At 36.4% G+C, this 17,668-nt stretch overlaps 1 protein-coding gene across 3 annotated transcripts in view; it reads left to right on the forward strand.

The window, feature by feature from the left end:
• The window catches only part of LOC150107973 (katanin-interacting protein-like), a 726,539-nt gene that overhangs the window by 602,588 nt on the left and 106,283 nt on the right, over window positions 1-17,668 (forward strand). For all 3 annotated transcript variants that reach the window (XM_090415492.1, XM_090415493.1, XM_090415494.1), the window contains 2 exons: window positions 9,674-9,840; window positions 15,634-15,698. In XM_090415492.1, the coding sequence (XP_090271618.1) occupies window positions 9,674-9,840; window positions 15,634-15,698 (232 nt within the window). The remainder of the gene's footprint in view (window positions 1-9,673; window positions 9,841-15,633; window positions 15,699-17,668) is intronic.

The raw sequence follows: 17,668 nt of genomic DNA on the forward strand, positions 1-17,668 counted from the left end.
CCTAAATCCATGACAAGCATGATGATGATGATGACGACGACCATACTATCACTCTTCTATTGCATACAGATTCTCTTTTTTGTTTATATTTACCCACCATCTTTTCCTTTTTTTTTTTTCCATCTCCTCATTAAAACAAAGCAAAGTTTTAAGACAAATCACTGGTTTAGTTAGAGAATGGTATTGATTTTCATATGTTCTCAGTATAAAGCACTTGAATGAATGTTGAAAAAATTAGGCATTGTAACATACAAATTGGAATCATTTGTCATATGCAAAAATAGTTTTATTTCTTGAATCCTATTTAAAATAAATAAATCAGTAAATATATAGAGGAATCTGAAAAGATTGAATTAGGCTCACTTCATTTGTTAACATTGCAGATACTGTGTAGTGAGTAGAAAGTTAGGTTGTGATGCTAAGTACAAATTTTCTGAGTAGCCAAAAATCCAACTAGATTGGAGTCAATGTGGAAATATCTTAAAGTTGCTTCACTTGGTTATATAAATTAAATTAAAGATGACAAGAAATTATATTCATGTTTAATCCTTTATCCAAGTGTAAACAAACAAAGTTTATGTGTGAATTTTCATGACTAGGATACTTATATGTTGGAACTTCACATTAATTGCCTTAGTATCCCATAATGCAAAGCACACATCCTTTCAGAGGCACTACCAGTTCTCTTGCAGGTGTCTATAATACATGGAAGGGCCACTACCCAGACTAGTTTTGACCTTTATTGAAGTTTCATCAGCAAGAGCCAGACCAAGAAGACATACCAGAGTTGAAGTAATGCAGAAGCCATATATAGGGTTTCACATATATGAGGGTGGTCTGAAAAGTTCTCAGCCTCGGCCGTAGATGGCAACACTATCGGCAAGTGTTTTTTTTCTTCCCTGAGTTGGCACATCTGTCATATCATCCATGTGAAATTGCAAGTCATTCTATCAAGTAGTTTGTTTTATACAGCTGTCTGAAGCAAAAGTGATATCTGTATCCCTTGAAATGGATAAAATTGAGTATTGTGCGGTTATAAAATTATTTGTAAAAGAAATTCATCCGAAGTTCATAAAAGTTTATGGGCACTCTTCTCCTTCATTTTCAATGATTAAGAAATGGGCTGCCGAGTTTAAACATGGCCGTGAGCCTTTAAGATGATCCACGTGAAAGACGTCCAAAAAAGTGTAACAACGCCAAAAATCATTGATCAAGTGCACGATATGGTATTGGATGATCAGCAAGTCAAATTGCGTGAAATTGCTGAGACTATAGGCATCTCCAAAGAACATGTAGAATATATTTTGCATGAAGAATTGCAAATGAAAAAGCTTTGCGCAAGATGGGTGCCACGCTTGCTCACAGCAGATCAAAAACGCACTCGCATGAAAATCTCTGAAAAGTGCTTGGAACGTTTTAACAAGAATAAAACTGAGTTTGTGTGTCGATTTATTACTATGGATGAGACTTGAATTCACCATTACACACCAGAATCCAAACAGCAGTCAAAACAGTGGACAGAAGCCAGTTGTTCAATGCCAAAGAATACAGTCTGTTCCATCAGCAGGAAAGGTCATGGCACCGGTGTTTTGGGATGCTAAAGGCATTTTGTTTATTAATTATCTTGAAAAAGGGTAAAACAATAACTGGGGAATATTATTTCGATCTTTTAACCAGACTAGATGAAAAAATTCATGAGAAAAAGACCTGGTTTGCAGAAGGAAAAAATCATGTTTTATCAGGACAATGCACTTGCCCACAAAAGTTTTTGGCAATGGGAAAATTAAGGAATCTGCACTATCAATTGTTTGAACATCCACCCTATTCCCCAGATTTAGCTCCCTCTGACTTCTATCTCTTCCCAAAACTAAAACTCTTCCTCACCGGTCAGCGAGGAAGAGTTTTAGGTTGATCAAATCAAGAGGTGATTGCAGCTGTAGAGGGGTATTTTGCAGATCTTACTGAGAACCACTACAGGATAATGGCGCTGGAGCATCGCTGGAATAAATGTATTAGTCTTAAGGGAGGTTATGTTGAAAAATAAAAATACTTTTCAAATTATAAATTCGTTTTTTCGTTGTTAGGCCAAGAACTTTTCAGACCACCCTCGTATGTTATACGCTCAACTATACTATTTTAATCTCTTTACTGTAAGCTAATTTACTTATGTGATACTATAAGTTTAAACTATATTTAACTATACTAAATAACGAAGCATCATCTTCTCTTCCACTGCAGATGCATTTGACACTGACCTCGCCTTTTCGGTAACCCAAAAATAACCCAATATAAACAACAACTAAACTCCAAAATTGTCGAAAACAAAGGAGAAGAGTGCTCATAAACTTTTTTGAACTTCGAATGAATTTCTTTTGCCGTTAAAACTTCTTTTACAAAGAATTTTATAACTGTACGATACTCAATTTTATCCATTTCAAGAGATACAGACAACACTTTTGCTTCAGATAGCTGTATAAAACAAACTACTTGATAGAATTACTTGCAATTTCACATGGATGTTTATGACAGAGGTACCAACTTAGAAAAAAAAAATTTCTTACCAATAGTGTTGCCATCTATGGTTGAGGCCGAGAACTTTTCACACCACCCTCTAGTATGATAGAGCACTTAGTATTTACCATTTAGTTGTAGTGGTTCCTCGGCACTATTTGAATGATGGCGGCAGCCTCACTCCAATTACAAATGTCATGTCACCATGTCCTTCCCCCAGTTATGGACTCTATTTTGCGTAACATAATACAGGATTTTGTGGCATGCGGTGCTTGTGGTATGTATGTGTGTGTGTGGCTTGGCAATTAGATACGTGGTGGGTGAGAGAAGGGGGGAATGCATATATGCACAAAATGTATGCAATGGGAGGAACTTAGTGAGTTAGATATTACAATAATCGACCTTGTTACGTCAGGAGCAGGAGAATCTTAACCTAGAGAGCCAAGTAGTGTGATAGAGGGGGAAGAATAATGAGTGGAATATGAATGAAAAAATAAGAGTGGGGAGTGTGGAAGGCTTGAATGATTGTGAAGTTTTCATAGATTGTCTTGATTGGGAGGATGAATGATGAGGAAGAGTGGCTAACTTGCAGACAGAGATAGAGGAGGTGAAATGCCTTGGGAATAAGATGAAGAGTATGAAAGATGAGATTAGGCAAATGGAAGAGATGAATGCACAGCGAATCAGAGTAGGAGTGAGAGAGAGTTATGGGTATGATATAGGAGGAGAGAATAGAAACAGTAGAAGAGAGGAAATCGGAGAGAGTTATGGGAATGACAGAAGAGGAGAGATTGGAAACAGGCAGAGAGAGGCAAGGAGAAGAAAGCGAGGGAGTGCTGGAACCAGGCATGGAGTGATGCCAGGACAGCAGGTAAGTAGGCGAATACAGAGAGAAAGGGTTAGAAGAGAGAGAAAGTCAGGGATGCAGGTGAGCAATCAAGGAATAGAGTGATAAGAGGTATGATGTATGGAGACTCGATGATCCGTGGTGTGCAAGATAGGATGCCAGAGGAGTGGTTGTCTGGAGGAACAATAGAAAGTGTGGCTATGGCAATTAAGCAGGGTGAAAGGGTGTTGAGATGATTGTGATGGTGGGCATGAATGACTTGAGAGGCAGTGTAAATCAGTTGGCAAGAGATCTGAGATTGATGCTTGAGGTTGTACAAAAGAAAACTCAGAGAGGAAAGATAGTGTGTGTGTAACTCAGGTATGATAATAACGAGCTGAGCAGAAGAGCAGTAATAATGAATAGCATAATAGCCAGAATGTGTCAGAAGAGAGGATTGGAATATGTGGATGCTTAGAAGACCTTTGAGGACAGAAAGGAACCGTATGTGAGAGACTGCTTGCATTTGAATGAGGGAAGGACATAGTCATCTGGAGAGATTGCTGTTTTCTGAATAAGTCGATGTGTCAATGCAAGGAAACTAGAATTCCCAGGGTGGATGGTAGCAGGGGTGGCCTCTTGTGGGAATGGGTGATTGGGGGAAGGGGGATGACATCAGGTAACACTGAGTCCAGTGGAGTCTGAAAGGCATAATGATAGGTATAGAAGCAGTGATGTTTTTATGCTTAATACTAATGCCAGGAGTATCTGGAATAAAGGAGATGAATCGGTGGTGCTGATAACATCAGCCTGACCAAAGATTATTGAGATCTCTGAGATGTGATTGACAGAAGATGATATAATAACAGGAATGGAAGTAGCCAGATACAGGATTTTTCAGCAGGATAGAAAGTGAAAATGCAGTTGTGGAGTACTGCTTATGATAAGTGATGACTTATGATCTCTAAGAGTGGAGGCTTTGGAAGGCAGTGACACTAATGGTTTTGACAGTATATGGTGTGAGGTAGAGGTGGGCAAGACAGGATATTTAGTGAGATGTTGCTATAAGCCAGGGAGTAGAGAGGGTGGGGAGCAGGAGATATTTAGGCAGTTGAGCTTGACAAGTGCAAGAAGAATGATTGCTATGGGAGATTTTAACTACAGCAGTATAAGTTGGGAAGAGGAAAATGCATGTAGTAGTAAGGGAATGGAATTTCTGGAATTCTTGAGGGACTGATGTCTTAGGCAACATGTAATACAGGGTACAAGAGTTTTGGATTTGGTCATAGCATTAGAAAAGCTGGTAATAGCTGGGATGACACCTCTTCCCCCATTTGGAGAGAGTGACCAAGAGGTTTAGACTTGGAAGATGAATAGACATGCAAGAGTATCAAAGAAAAGGTAACATGTGGAATTATAAGGCAGGTGAATATAATAATCTTAGATATTTACTTCGGGCAGTTCCATGGAAGGTGGAATTGGAAGGCTGGGATATCAATAGTAAGCTGTATGCCATGAGTGAAGAATAGGACGCAATTTGGTGTAAAGTGGTTGACAGACAATATCGAACAGGAACTGCAGGTGAAAAAGAGGTTATGGAAGATATACAGGGTGTTCGGGATAAATTTGACAGTTTCGTAAGGAAAAAGAAAATCTTCTTTGTATCTATTAAATTTAATGAATTGACAAAAAAACATTACAGGCAGAGTTAATTACAATACTATCAACAAGATTTACTCAAAATAACCACCATTAGCATCGATCACAGCTTCAATTCTGCTTCGGAACCTCGAACAAGCTGATGCTACAGTCTCCCTGGGAAGGGCCGCAAAAACTGTTTTAATTTTATCCATTAACTGGGCTTTTGTATTACTGGAAGTGCGATTGGTGTCTTTTTCAACTGCGCCCCATACAAAATAATCCATGGGGTTAAGGTCTGGGGAGTTTGGAGGCCAAACATTTGGACTGGTGAAGTCGTAGAAATTTTCAGACAACCATTTTTGACTTTTCCCAGAGGTGTGGCAAGGGGCCGAATCCTGCTGCCATACATACGGCCTACCATTGGCTACCCTTGTTATCCAGGGCTTGACTACAGTTAGCAACTCCACGAACAAAGCCCGAATTCCAATGCCAGGGTTCTTCAACACCTGTTCCTGCAGATTTGCGAGGAATTCTGCTGTACGAACGCAATCAGATCGTCTGCTAAGGATCTTTCTTCTTGCTACATCCTCGTAGTCACCATTGCAAGTCTCTAGTTCATGCCTGATTGTTTTTACTGTATTCAGGGAGCATTGGGCAGCAGTCGTAATATCCTTATTTTGATGGCGGGCACGAATCATCATGATACAAGTTATTCTCTTCCATGATTCAGGTGGGTTCCAGCTATCCATCCTTTCTGACATCTTGTATATGAATGAAGAAGGGTCCAAACTTTTAAATGAAGAGAAGTGTGTGTTAATACATGTAACTTACGGAAAAATATAATTAATTATAAATATGTCAAATTTATCCCGAACACCCTGTATAAGGAGAGGATTGGAGAGCAGATGCATAAAGAATATAAGATTCAGGCCAGGAGAGTGACTAATATGGTAAGGAAGGCAAAACTGGAATATGAGAAGAGATTGACACTAAGATCCAAAGTAAATCATAAGGAATTTTTTAGTTATGTAGCCAGTAGGAGGAGAAATGATTGTGGAAGAATGAGATTGTGGGATAAAAATGGGAATAGAGTGACTGATGCAGAGGACATAGTGGAATTGTTCAATGAACACTTTATTGGAGTATTTCATCCTGGAGAAGTAGGTTTTAATTCTAGAGGGATAGCATGGGTTTGAGGTTTAGAGGTGTATTTAGAACACACTCTCCTCTTGCACTAACATCCAGAGTACTCAGTAAAGCTGTGGGACTGGATGATATTTCCCCACAGGTTTTGAGAGAATGTGCTAAAGAACTGACAGCTCCGTTGACCTGGCTTTTCAATGAAAGTCTAGCTATGGGAAAGGTACCCAAGGTAGGTAGGTAAGGAAGTAGGTAGGTAGGTACCATACCATAAACCTCTAATCTATCAGTAAATCATTGACAGTTTCATCGCATATGGCAGCATTCACTATTCAAACTGGCAATATTTTGAACATTGAGTGCTGCTATATACCCATTTTGAACACACTCCCAATATCTGTAAGGCTACATATTGATGGTAGCATGTACAATATATAGGTTGTGCATGCTGCAAATCCACCTTCAGGTTTACAATGCTGAGGTGCGATTTCCTGCAGGATTTTCTCTCTCAAGTTCAAATCACAATTTGAAGTCCAAAAGATTCAGATTAGGACTTCCTGATGGCCAGTCAGATAGTGATATGTGGTCAGCTACATTCACCTCTAATCACTGTTGTGTGGTCCTCTCCTTGTCTGCAGGGGCTAAGTCCTGTTGGAAAGTCCACTGCCTACTGTGAAACAAGTTGTTGAGGGGATAAAACCAAAGTTTTCAGCACTGTGTCTGGATATACTTTGGAGGTTTTGACCCCTTTCTTGCAGAGATGCAACTTGGGTATACCCCCATCAAACCACCACTGACATGGGATGATGACTTCAAAATCCTGGGTACTATGGCATGTGGGGGTCCTACCTTCGCAGTTCTCACAAACTGATATGTCCTAACACAGCATAGTCGACCTTTTCTTTGGCAGTCAGATACATCTTCTGTATCATTATAACATTTAATTGTCTGATACACAAACATCCTACTTATCACTAGTGTTTTTAGTGTGTTGAAAATAACAGGTGGCTGCATTCCAACCTTTTGAAGTGCTATTACAGCTACATGGTTCTCATAATTTTTCCACTGCATATTAACTTGTCCAGCTACTATGGCATGTGGGGTCCTACCTATATATGTGATCATTTTGGCAGTTAAATACCTCTTCAGGGGTGAAAATCTTCTCACCTCTGGATTGGATATCTCTGTGTCTGTTGTAGGTATGCTGCAGGAGAAATGCCTTTCATTTTATTACCCTCTGCTGCATAAGTTGTGGTGTTAGGAAGTGTCCAGTAGAATGATAATAGGCTCTCCTACTCCAGATCATCAGTTTATACATGTGACATTGTTCTCTGAGAAGTACTCATCCCTCATGACATCACTTTCTGCATTCTCACAGGGTTACAGTGGAGGCATGCCTTCACAGTTCTCACAAACTGATATGTCCTAACACAGCATAGTCAGATACATCTTCTATATCATTATAACAGTTAATTGTCCGATATGCTAGTGATCCTACTGATCACTAATGTTTTTAGTGTGTTGAAAATAATAAGTGACTGCATTCCAATCTTGTGAAGTGCTATTACAGCTACATGGTTCTCATAATTTTCCCACAGCATGCTAACTTGTCCAGCTAGAAAACTCTACCTCCACTGCCATACACGTGAATGTTGGCTTTGCACAATGTCGCTAACAGAATCAGGCTTAAACAATTAGGTGGGCAACATGGTAGTGGGGGGGGTAACACTATTCATGGCAAGACCTATGTATATATTGATAAAAATAAATAAATTTGATCAAAGACTGAAGACCATATATATGAGAGTTCTGGAGTGAATAGATGCCATATGACAGTATCATGTTACAAATTGGGATATTAGGAAAGAACTTGCTATTGTTAGCATTCAGGAATGTGTTAGAGCTAATATCTCGGGTAGTATGATCACTTATACAGAATGGGAGAGGAAAAGTTAGCAAAACAAGTGTTTTTACCAGGGTGGCAGGGAAAAAAAAGATCCAGAGGAATACCAAGTTCTAGGTGGATTGATACAGTAAAGAGTTATGTAGAAGTCAGAAATATATAAACACGTTGGAGTCTTGACAGATTAACAAATTTATTTGGAGAAAAATTGTCGATATGAAGTTAGTAATGATGAACTTTCTCATGTTGTACTATCATAATATCTTGTATATCCCCTGAGGGTAATGTTAGGAATTGGATGAATGATGATGATTATATATGCATTCTAGTGTGTTAATGATAAGAATAGGCTGAGAGTATGCAGACTACACACTTTGGTGGATAGACAATGAAAAGGTGAAACATGACTAAGAAATTTGAACTGTTGAGAGTTATTTACAGGATTAACACTGGAGAGATTTTTCATATGATGGATCAACAAGAAGGAACAAGAACAAAAGGCCATCTCTGGAAGTTGCAAAAAAAAAAAAAAAAGTTGTGAATAGTAAGATGAAACTAATTGTTTTGCATGGAAGGTGGTTAGATCATGGAATTCACTGCCTGAAAGATATTCAATCTTTATGTCAATGATATTGTCACTGGACTAGAGGAAGATGTTCAGTTGTTCGCAGATGATGTGAAGCTTGGGATTATTAGTAATAATTCTCTTGAAGGGAAATTGAATGAATGGGGGTTTTACTTTAATGCAACTAAATGTAAGATTTTAAAATTTGTGATCCACAGATGGGATGCTTCATACTTACTTGATGTAGTTATTATACTGGAAGCAAGGGATCTTGGGGGTGATTATGGATGATTGGGGTGACTGAGGCTATATTGAAAAGGTTGTGAAGACATCTCGGAGGATTGTGGCAATGTTGAGGAGAACATTGACCATGAGAGATAAAAGGTGTGCTGTTCCCATTGTATACAGCTTTGATCAGCTGGATTTCTGTGCTTAGATATTTTCACCAGGATTTGAAGGGGACGAAGTAACCTTGGAGAGGGTGGTGAGACAGAAAACAAAAATGGTATCAGGACTATACGACATTGATTATGAAGATAGACTGGGGAAAGTGGACTGCAGAGTTTGGTTGATAGAGGGCAAAGGTGGGAGCCATATGATTTCCTTGCTGTTGAATGGCTATTATCATATTAACATCAAGGAGATTTTTCATATGGTAGAACGAGAGAAAGGTGCAAGGACAAAGGGCCATCCCTGGAAGTTGCAAAAGGAGGTGGTGAGTAAAAGGATAAGAAGTAAGTTTTTTGCATGGATAGTGGTAGGTGCATGGAATGCATTGTTTGAGAGGGTGGTGAACATGCAGATTGCATGTAATTTTAAGGAGTAGTATGATAGACTTTCTGTTGTTTATCAGTGTTGGCCTCCCACAATGAGTCTTTTGATTCCGTCGATATCAGGGAAATAATAATAATTTTTAATCTTTGCTCAGAAGTTTGTTGAATTTCATGTTGTTTTATGAGGGTGTGTTTTCATTCTCAAATAGTTATGAAAACTATGTCTCCCAAAGACAAAAGAATTTTTTTTTTTTTGCATTGGCATATTTTTTCATAACAAATGTTACATTGATTTAGTTTAATAAATATTGCAGGTAAAGATTTTGCACGTCACTGTCAACAATAATGCTGTCTCACCTTCAGAAGGATTTATACTTAGAAAAGCACCAGGAAATTGCCATTTTGATTACTGTCAAGAAATTAATTTTTCTGGACCTCCACATTATGCCCTACTGGAATCATTTTTATCACCAGTTGCGAAGTAAGTAGTTTAAGCATACTCACAAAAATAACTCTGTTAAAATGATATATTTAAAAAAGCACTAGATTTTAGTGCTATATCAGATATCACAGCCTGTATTGCTGATTTTGCTTAGTGAAAGGTTACATATCTTAATTATTGAAAGAAATGGCTTGAATTTAAAAACACAGTGGCTTGCTATTGTAGAGCACTTAGATTTTGTATGATATAAAAGGTCAAAATGGAATACAATACTTTACAGCAGGGCTTTAGAAATATCACTTAAATCTTACTGGTCATAAAAAAGTTTTACTAGTATGAATTGTGTTAAATGGGAGTGTGTGTACACACTCACCACATTTCATTTCATCAGCAAAGGGAACAATAACATTAAAACTTTAATAGAATTGTAAATGGCCAAATTGAAATTATATGCAATAATTTGTAAGATATTTGATAATTTGTTACATGCTACTTCTTTCAATGCCAATTCCTGTTAACCAGTTAGAAATCTGCTGGCAAGAAAATTTTGTTCGTTTCACTCTCTAATCTCAGAGTACACTGCAACTGAGGTTTGGAGAGGAATTATGTAAATGAATGCCTCTTTCAATTTTTATTTATGCATCTCATATAGTGGATGAGTTTCTCTTCATTTGAAATATCTGTGGAAGTATGTATAAGAATGTTAGTTATTGCTGATGTTATTAAACAAAATTTAGTTAAGGAAATCCAAGACTCACTGCTGAGGTCTTTGATTTCCTTAACTAATTTTTGTTTAATGACATAACTAACACATTCTTTACATTTCTTGTCATTTTGTTCTACTCCCGAGCCTATGAAGTTTTTGAGGTTATTATGGAATTTAGCTTTATAATATGCTGTATAAAGCAGGCACTGCAGATATTCAGATATTTTAAAATCCACTTTTCTTTGGAAAACATCTAGAGGTGTTACTTGGGTAATTTCTAACAAAAGTTTATATCACAGCTTTCTTGGTGAAAATTGAATGCCTCATGAAACCTAAATATCTTCACTTTAAAAGGTTCTTGAAAATCCTGTAGTAATCAGGAGTTTCTGTCAGCAATCCGAGGATATATATAAATATATTATAAAATGAACTTTGTCTTCAAAGCACACCCCACTTGAGTTCTTTAAACTACTTGTCTCGGAAAGAATGTCTTAATTATTTTTAGTTGACGACACAACAGAACTATTTTCTCCAGTGTTTTTAAGACTGTCTGATCGCTTACCTTCACCTTCTCTTTTGCCTTGTTTCACAAAACAAGAAGGTGTAGTTTTCATTTCCTTTCATTTGTTGTCCATAATGAAAGGTGAATTTATATTAATTATCCATAAAAGTAATTCATTAGGAAAGACAAATAATGAAGTTTATGAAAACAACAGAAACTGGTCAACACTAGCAACAGAGCTAGACTAACTTTTCATGATGTCATATCAATAATGTGATCCATTCTGTGAATTATCATCACAAGATACCTGAGTTTTTTAAATAACACTATTAAAAAGCTTTTCATCATGTAAAATTTTCAATTATATAATTACATTAGGATAATTCATGTTGTGAATTATAAAACTAAGCTTGTGCTAATACTACATTACAAATACATACCTATTTAAGAGTTAAAGAAGATATTGGTAGAATAAGAAGAATATAAATTTGTCTAATTTTCGATTTTTTTTATTATTGCTGGCAGTGAAACAAATGAAAAACGGTCCTCTTATATTATTTTTCTGTTTAATGTATATAAGGTTTTTATAAGAATGGTGATGACTTGCAACTTATGTGAAACAAAATGTTTCAGAATAATCGATGATTTCGTTCAAAATTAATCTGCAGACATAAGTTGGGCTTAAATTTATAACAGAGGGTGAGACAGAAATAGTGTCACCTGATATCATAGATTGGAATTACTTCATATTTTGGAAACAGCAGCAAGGCATATCTTCAAGAATATCTTTATGCAAACTAACTTTTGGTAAAAACAGTCAACAAAGGAATTAACTTATTCATTACATAAGATTCTATACTATCTCGAAATTAAAATCTTTTATTACATTTATAGGTGGCTGCCATGTTCAAATAACTTGATAGTGAATGATAGTGATGGTGAATGTTCTTTAAAATGAAAAAGAAAAGTGTAAGGCTGCTTTAGACTATCAAGTATTTTATCCCATAATGATTCAGTTTGAATCCTATTTGGACTATCCATTAACATTTAATTTGCAAACATAAATAATCAGAATTGTTATGCCTGATATCTTAGGAATATAGTATTCTCAGCTATCATGGTATAACATGAAATATAAATATCATAAATTAAAACCCCTGCATAAAAAAGTGAATTATTTAATGGAAAATTTCTTGCATCCAGTAATATGCATAAAACGTAAGGGTTGTTGTTAAAGTAGCTGATAAAGGAAGGAATGTATTAATATTGTAATATGACTTAAAATAAGGAATTCTAACTAAATAAGTAGCTAACAAAGGAAAGTATAGATTAATATTGTAATACGATTAAAAATGAGAGAGTTAAGTAAATAAGTAGAAAGGGGTGAGTCATAAAATACGTTATTTGAGAGATTAAGTTATTGAGTAGAATTCATAGAAAAAGTTTGAAAGGGGATTAAGTCAGGCTAGCACAAGAAAAGCAAAGCTATCGCTTAGGGCCGATCCCCGGATTGAAACATTGAGAACGGGCTTGCCGATCAAATGACGTTTGGCGAGAAAACGCCACCCTAATTGGTCGATGAATAAAAAAACAAGTAGAAGGAGGAGAAAGGAAGTAAGAAAAGGTGCCGTTAGGGAGGCAGCTATAAAAGGGTTGGTAACCCCATAGGGAGGAGTTTTTTTTGGATAGTCGCTTTTGGCTTTGGAGTTTGGTTTAGGTTCCGGTGGAGTTCACGGGGTTTTCCTGAGTGGCGACAGGGGTGATATCTCCTCGTCACAACACGGAAACGAAAGTGAGCGGGATTTCGATTCCCGTTTTCCCAAGTAGGAAGCAAAGGAAAAATTGCCATAGGGTCCTAGAAAAGGAGGGATCTTCTTCGTTTCGACGCTAGTGATAACTACGCAAAGCAGAAAACTGTAAAGAGATCGATGTCCTCATTGCTGATAGTAGAACAGATATATGTGTGTTAAAGTATTCCAGAGTTACGAGAAGTTATACCAGAGGTTCGTTTGGAAAAGAATAAAGGCCCATACGAAGAGCTCAAGAAAGGTACTGTAAATCATAACCTATGTTAGCTAGAAATTTGTCTGTGAAAAGTATCGTGATTCCAATACAGAACTGTTGAAGTTATACTAGGACTTCAGTATATGATAGAATGTGTTATGTGTAGATTGACTAGTGTTAAAGATTTGTGAATAGTTAAGAGTCCTAAGGTATTTTTGCATGTCCATTATATTGCACAAGATATTTAAATGACATAATTGTGTGTTAGTGCAAATAACGGTATAACGGAATAGTGTGAATTAAGTAATTACGTATCCTAAGAATTGAATGCCTAATGTAATGTATAAAATAATTGAAATGTCACAAGTATGTGTTAGCAGTGAATGATTTATTAATCTACTTCAGTATGAATAATCAGATAGTGTGAATTGATCTAATTTGTTCACATCAGGTGAATTTATGAATTAATGTGTATGGTGGCATAAACACAAATAGCCATATTGCTTGTAATGATTTAATGTTAGTCTATAAGTATTTTAGTTTAGTATTTGAATTGTACCATGTTTAGAAACTTAATAAACCTTTTGTTCAATGATAAAAGAGTTGTCTGATGTTGCTAATCCAATGCACCGCTTAAAATCATCGTACCTAATCACGCGGGAAATTTAATGTTGAGGAAAGAGATTAAGAGTCACGACTGCAATAATATTTAAATACTAAGAGATATATTCAAGATTGACTTTCTCCCCATTTATGACAACATAAATGGTGCAGTTGACAACCACTTGAAAATATTGTACTTAGTCACGTGGAAAATTTAAGTTGAGAATCGAGTTAAGTGTCACGACTGCAATAGTTACACTTTCAGATATATTTGAGTTCTTTCTCCTTGTTTATGTATGTAATATCCTAAACTAAATATCCCAAAAGGCGCAGTAGAAATACAAATATTAGGGGTACTATGGGGAGCAATAACTTAGATATTGGTATAAGTTTTGGTAAAATCTCGGGCATAGAAGTTAGAAGAATATAGATAAAAGGAATTTGTAAGATTAGAGTAGAAATCGTAAAATGGGACACAACAGAAATGGCGCAGTCGACAGGATGTACTTTAGCTAATAAAATCTTAATTATAAGCTATTTACAATAAGTTGGTTTTGGTAGCAGATCAGACAACTGAGAGGTAAAATTTTTGTTAAGTTTTGTTGAAAATTTTAGAGTGTTAACTAGTGTAAATTGGATGAAAGTATGACTGAACCCTTCAGTAATTTAGGCATGGACAACAGCGAATTTTTTCGTTATATTAACCCACAGCAGGTGTTCCCACAATTTTCATAATTAGCATAATCCCAACAATATAATATGACATTTGATGTCTCATCACATCAAACTACATGACTTTACGTTTGAACTGAGAGCCATTTTCATATGTCCACAATTCCAGCATATTGAAATCATTCTGCAAGTACTGCATACCAGCTGCATTCCAGATTACCCTGCCTATCTTCATATCATCAGCAAATAGCTGTGTATTGCTTGTCAAATCTTTCCCAATGTCATTAATGTACGGATTGCATAACAATAGACCAACGACTTATCCTAGCGGTACATACACTACTGATTACCTTAAATCTTACGGACTCACATCCATAATATATCACTTTTTTGATATCTGTCAGTCAACCATCCTCTTATCCTTGCCAATATTTGCAATCCAATCCAATATTCTCTGATTTATGCAGCAATCTTCCATGTTGTATTCTCTCAATAGACTTAGCAAAATCCAGAATTGTCATGGTGTATCAATTAGTATTGTCTAACGCAACAGTAGTGTTATTATAGAATATGAGTAAGTTGCTTAAACATGACCTTCCCTTAGTAAAACCATTCTGTTCATTGAACAAGTATAAATTCTCTGTCAACCCATTTCTGTATACAAGCCTTAAGCAACTTCTCCAAAATCTTCACCACTAGTCCTGAGATTCTGATTGGTCGATCATCAGGCTTCGTGCCACCCTTGTGCAGTGGGATCAATAGGATTACCATATGTTCTTTCTACTCCTGTGGAATTTTCCTTGTTCTGAGACTCAAATTATATAGCCTAATGAAAGGAATACCCAGTTCAGCTGAACACTCTTTTAGCATTCATACTTATATTCTATCAGTCCCTATTGACAAAATCAGAACTGTATGTTGTTTATTATCAGGATAGACTGAGGGCATGTAGACTGCAGAGTTTAGTGGATAGAAGATAAAGGGGGAATATGATTTAGATATTTAAGCTGTTGAAGAGTTTTTTATTGGATTAACACTGAGGAGATTTTTCACGTGGTAGAACGAGGGGAAGGGACAGGAACAGGGGGCCATCTCTGGAAGTAGTGAGTAAAAGGGTAAGAAGTAAGTTTTTTTCATGGAAAGTGTTAGGAGCATGGAATGCATTGCCTGAGAGGGGTGAAAGTGCAAATGGGATGAATTTAAGGAGCAGTTCAATAGACTCTGTATTTAGTAGCATCGACCTCCCATGATGAGTCTTGTGGCTCCGTGGAGGTCAAGAAAATAGAAATAGTATATATTTCTGTGCATAATGATATTATAGTTTAATATGCATAATTTATTTCAGATCTCACAGAAACTCTAGTGACCCAGTGCTTCAGGATTATGAATCTCCAGTAATGCCATATGGCTGTATCCTTGTTTATTTTCTATTTAATAGATATTATAATAATGCTATATTATTACTTTACAGTACCAAAAATTATTGCTGTGATAATATGCTAGCAATATGGCTTAAGCTATATTGTATTATAGCATGTTCTTCTCCCCTTTCTTGCACTTACCCTTACACACCCACTATACTTTCATAATTCCTGTAATTAGTAGTAGTAGTCATCTTACATTTTATGTTTAATTCTAGTAATTATGATAAAAATACTGCATGTTAAAAGATAAGAATATGTTTCATTTCTAGTGCAGTCAGCAGCATGCTTTGTGTTGCGAAGGCTGGCAGTAGTAATGTATAATTTTGAGTAATCTCCAGTCAAATGCTATAAAAGAGCAGCTTACTGCTCTTACACTTCTGGAGATGCACGCACAGCATTGTGTAAATGAATTGTAAGTAGTGAAAATCAAAGGTATTAACATAGAATACTGAAAGATTTTGATGTTTTAATCAACCAGTGATAGAGAGCTATTAAGCAGCCAGTATGATATAAGGGTGTTCAATTTTTTCCCCCAAAAAAAACATCCAAGGATCTCTTACTATAGGTCAGTGTCTTTACACTGAAGAGAACGTGCTTTTGTCAGTAAGTAATGATTTAACAGATAACACCATGGCTGCCAATATTTATTGACTACTGACTGAAATAATTTACAAGGTTAATTTTACGAGCTTTGCTTGTAAAATTAACCTTGTGATTGCACAAATAGATTAATGCTCTCCAGTTCCCTTTCTCATCCCCCATCCTCACTGGTTTTCTGGCTATCATTATACAATGCTCTCCTCTCTCACTCTGTGTGTGTGTTACTGTTAAAATATATAATTCAGTAATTCTGTAGTATAACAGGTCATTTTTTTTTTATGTTGGGACTATACACAAGAGGTGTTTAGTCAACCATTGGACATTAGTACCATATATAGAAAGAGATTTGGGAAAAAAGGGAACTTGTTCACATTAGATTTGAAGGTTTGTGCATTGTATTCCTTGGGAAACACATGGAAAGGGAGGCTGTTCCAGGGTATAGCAGCAACAGTAATTTGAAGGAGGAGAAAGAGAAACTTCTTCCATACATGGGGAGTTGAATTGTGAAGAGGTTTTGGATGGCAACTATACGTTTCAATGGATTGGGGGGGGGAGAATTATTGATGCTATTTCTCATGAACATTTACCATAGAAATATTTACAGAAGATTCATGCAGTAGATATTAAATACCTGTGCAAGAGTGTTGGAGTGAGTTGGTAAGAAATGAAACATTAATCAATCTGATTGCTCTCTTCTGTACTTTGTGTTGACTATTTTTAGGTAGCACTTTTGGGCACACATTACTTCACCTATTCAGTGTTGAAGTAATGTCTTGAATGAAAGAGGAATCCTAATTTTTTGGATGCCGAGGAGGCAGTGGTTGCAGTGTGATTATGCCAAGAGAGTCTTGATGTTAAGCTAACCCCATCGTATATTGTTTAAGGACAGTAGCAACGTATTTGTTAATAAATAAAATATTTACTTATTATACTATATTTTGCCGAAGTAAAATTAGCATCATCAGGGATTAATACACTTGTATTAGACATGTATACACAGGCACACTTCAGTAACAAAGATGAAAAAACCTGAGAGATACAGGAAAACCTAAAGTTCTACAATTACTCCACCTATTGGCTTTGGTTAAGTGTTCTTGGTTGTTGGGCTGACTCTCTGCTGATGAGGGTCTACCATAATGAGGGAAAATCTGATACAACCATATTTTGTTTAGTTTGGAATAGTTAGTGAGAGCTGCAGCTGATTAGAGGAAAAGACCCTCAGACTTGAATTTGCTTTGGTGGAGTGAGGTAGCTTTTTCCCAATGGGTCCTGTGCTGAGTATCTAGAGTATGGTCTTTCAATCCTGAGCAGCCATGGTGGTGGAATCAGATGTAATCTTGGTACTCTAATATACGG

The sequence above is a fragment of the Typopeltis vanoorti genome, chromosome 3, assembly GCF_054136105.1.
Source record: "Typopeltis vanoorti isolate ZY-2024b chromosome 3, IOZ_Tvanoo_1.0, whole genome shotgun sequence".
Taxonomy (NCBI): domain Eukaryota; kingdom Metazoa; phylum Arthropoda; class Arachnida; order Uropygi; family Thelyphonidae; genus Typopeltis; species Typopeltis vanoorti.